This window comes from Anastrepha obliqua, chromosome 1 (assembly GCF_027943255.1).
Source record: "Anastrepha obliqua isolate idAnaObli1 chromosome 1, idAnaObli1_1.0, whole genome shotgun sequence".
In the NCBI taxonomy this organism is placed as follows: domain Eukaryota; kingdom Metazoa; phylum Arthropoda; class Insecta; order Diptera; family Tephritidae; genus Anastrepha; species Anastrepha obliqua.
The window spans coordinates 56,614,376-56,617,376 of record NC_072892.1 but is presented as its reverse complement, the minus strand read 5'-3'; the positions used below and the strand labels follow the sequence as shown (position 1 = coordinate 56,617,376).

Genomic DNA, 3,001 nt, shown 5'->3' with positions numbered 1-3,001 from the left:
TCCGATAACCCTTAGCCTCCCAGACTCCACTCACTAGTAATAGTATTAGAAATTTAAGGCCTTATTATTAAGTTTGATTGCCAATGAATGGAGAAATGTTTTCGAAGGTTGTAACTACAATAAATTTCAAGTAGCTATAATTAAGTTCAAAATCAATTGCATTCTATTTAATTGGTATTTACGTTTAAATTTCCCTCTGTCGTAATTTCCAACCAAATATGTAAACATTACTTAGTCTAAATTCAATTTATAAAATGGTAAACTGTGTGGAAAATAAAGTAGGATTAAGATAACATTTTGTAATTTAATTTGTAGAATCTGCCTCTGTGCAAACGCACAAGCATATGTTGTATTCAACCTAGATTCCCCTGTTCTAACTGTTCGTGATGGGTACGGCTGGATAATCAACGGACACTTCAAACTGGTCCACATCATCGACTTAATGCGCTACGAGAGGGTTGTAAACCGGCTAGAATATGAAACTGCCAGGATGAACGAGACCGATCCAATCACAGATGTCACCACTTATCAGTTACAAAAAATTCGAACTCAACTTGAGGAGCTGAAGGGTCCTACAGCCAAAAGACCAAAGCGTTCAATCAACTGGATTGGGTCAGCTTGGAAGTGGATTGCTGGCTCACCTGATGCTTTAGATTGGGATGAAATCCTGCGGAGCCAAAATGAAATAATAGACAACAATAACTTACAGTATAAGGTAAACTCTGAAATTTTCAAGAAAACTGAAGAGTTATTACAGGTTGTGAACGGGATTGCAACGGCCACGAACGACGTCCTGGGACGTACTCACCAAGCCAAATTTTCACAGGAGATTCAGCACAAATTGATGATTCTCAAGGATGACGTTAGTGAATTAATACGGGCATGTCAAATGGCCAAAGCAGGCGTAGCAAACAGCAATCTTTTGAATAAAGAGGAAATAAATAGCCTAATAAGCGAAATCGAAGTCCTTCCGTACAGTAACGTCGTCGAAGCCATTGAATATAGTGAACCATCAATCTACACGAACGGCACTCTTCTACTTTACGTGCTGTCCATGCCAAAGGTGGCTCAAACGAGGTTTAATCACTTGATCACGCGCTCTATTTTGAAGGATGGTCATAGAGTTGATCTGAAGTACAAGACAATCTTAATTAATAAACAGCTGACATATGGTATTAAAAATAGCTGTCTCCACCTCGCCACCGCCATGGTCTGCAAGCAGGAAGCCCTAGATTTATTGTCCGAAGATGAATGTCTACCACGTCTACTCAAGGGTGGGCAAACAAGTTGCCGCTACGTAATTGGCACGGAAACAACGGTTGAGGTGCTCAAGGAGGACACAATATTCTTGGATAATTTCAACAGCAGCATATGGTCAGGTAAAATACCTAAACACTTATCTGGCTCTTATATTCTGCAGATGGAGAACGAGACTATTACAATAAATAACCAAACCTACTGGCGTACTAGCAGCTCAGGCGTGCAGGTGCTCCCACCCGTGTTGTCCACCATAACAAATAGAAGCCTGGCAGTGGATCTCAATCTCGTCCACGAGATGACCTCCGGAAACATACGACTCTTGGGTTACCTGAAAGATAAAAACAACTGGTTTGCAACATCCGAAGCCCTAGGACTTATTTTGCTAATGGTCTTCATTTTGCTAATTTGGAGAAAGCTAACAACTGGAGCAAAACTTCCTGAGCTGAATATGTCGATACTGCAATCAAGTTCTCGGAACCGACCAAAAAACGTCACCTCTCCAAATCATGATCTGCGGGACGCAGATCTTTAGAGGGGGAAGAGTTAACACGCTGCAGTCGCATTTGTTGCGACGCTCCCACGGCTGCTCGCTACACGTGCCGCAGTGTCAGCATATTTAAATTTCACAATACAACGCAACAGGAGACGTTACCTGTTGCACAATTACATTCAATAATGCACCCGTGGGAAGTCAAGGCCAAGTCCGGTCTCAGACAAATTACACAACGACTGCGCCGCAGCTGGGGAATGAAGGTGTAAAGTAAGCGACCGTCACCACGTCCAGTCAGTGGAGTTTGAGACGGGTTCCGGGATAGCTGTATTAGATTAAGCAATTTGTGTAGAATAAAAATAATTGTGAACTATTATATTAAAAGAATTATAAGTGTTTCTTTCCTGGGCAGCTGGCCCTTAATTTTTTTTAGTGTAACGGACCCAAAATCCGTAACTTGCATGTAAAAGGATGCTGGAACTACATGGGGTCTCTCTCCTTCCATAATGTACTGGTGCTATTCAGCAATAGTAAAGCCAATATCACTCTATGGTGCTCTAGTGTGGTGGAATGCATTGAGAAAAACGACACACAAAACACCTATGGAAAGTATTCAACGTCTTGGTGCACCCTGCAGATGTATTGAGAACTACGGAGCCAACGGCAGCACTTGAAAGAATAGTCAACCGATTGACATGCGCCAGAATGTCTAGCTGCTAAATCTGCCGTAAGACTTAGCGTAGCAAGTAAGTTTACCTGTAAAATATTCGAGCACAGCTCAATAGGCAGGCATCATTATAAGGCCAATACAGACTATATGACTCGGAAATGCAATTGGATGAGAAAATTCCGAACAATAATAGAAGAATAAGGGTGGAAAAGAGGAATGAAACTTAGCCCCAATACGTTTGAGATATTTAATAACGGCTCGAAAATGTTAGATGGGGCAGGGATCTACTGCGCAGAGCTGGGCAAAAGACAGCCGGTCAAGCTGCCCGATCACTGCAGTGTCTTTCAAGCAGAAGTCTTTCCTGTAAGAAAGGCTGCACCATAAGCAATCGCATAGACATCGAGCAACTCTAAAATAAATATATTAGTTGGCAGTTAAACAGCGATAAATGCAATAAACTCATATGAAATTTCATTCAAAAATGTTCTCAAAAGCAGGGAGGCCATATAGAGATTGGCCGCACACAGAGATGTATTGGGTATTCAGATATAGGGGCATTGCAGGAAATGAAATTGTAGATG

The 3,001-nt window shown here is 41.7% G+C and overlaps 1 protein-coding gene across 1 annotated transcript; it reads left to right on the top strand.

The window, feature by feature from the left end:
* Positions 1-490: 490 nt before the first annotated feature.
* Positions 491-1,792, top strand: LOC129252967 (uncharacterized). The gene has a single exon (XM_054891174.1). The coding sequence runs from the start codon at positions 491-493 to the stop codon at positions 1,790-1,792; it is 1,302 nt and encodes a 433-aa protein (XP_054747149.1).
* The last annotated feature ends 1,209 nt before the right edge of the window (positions 1,793-3,001 follow it).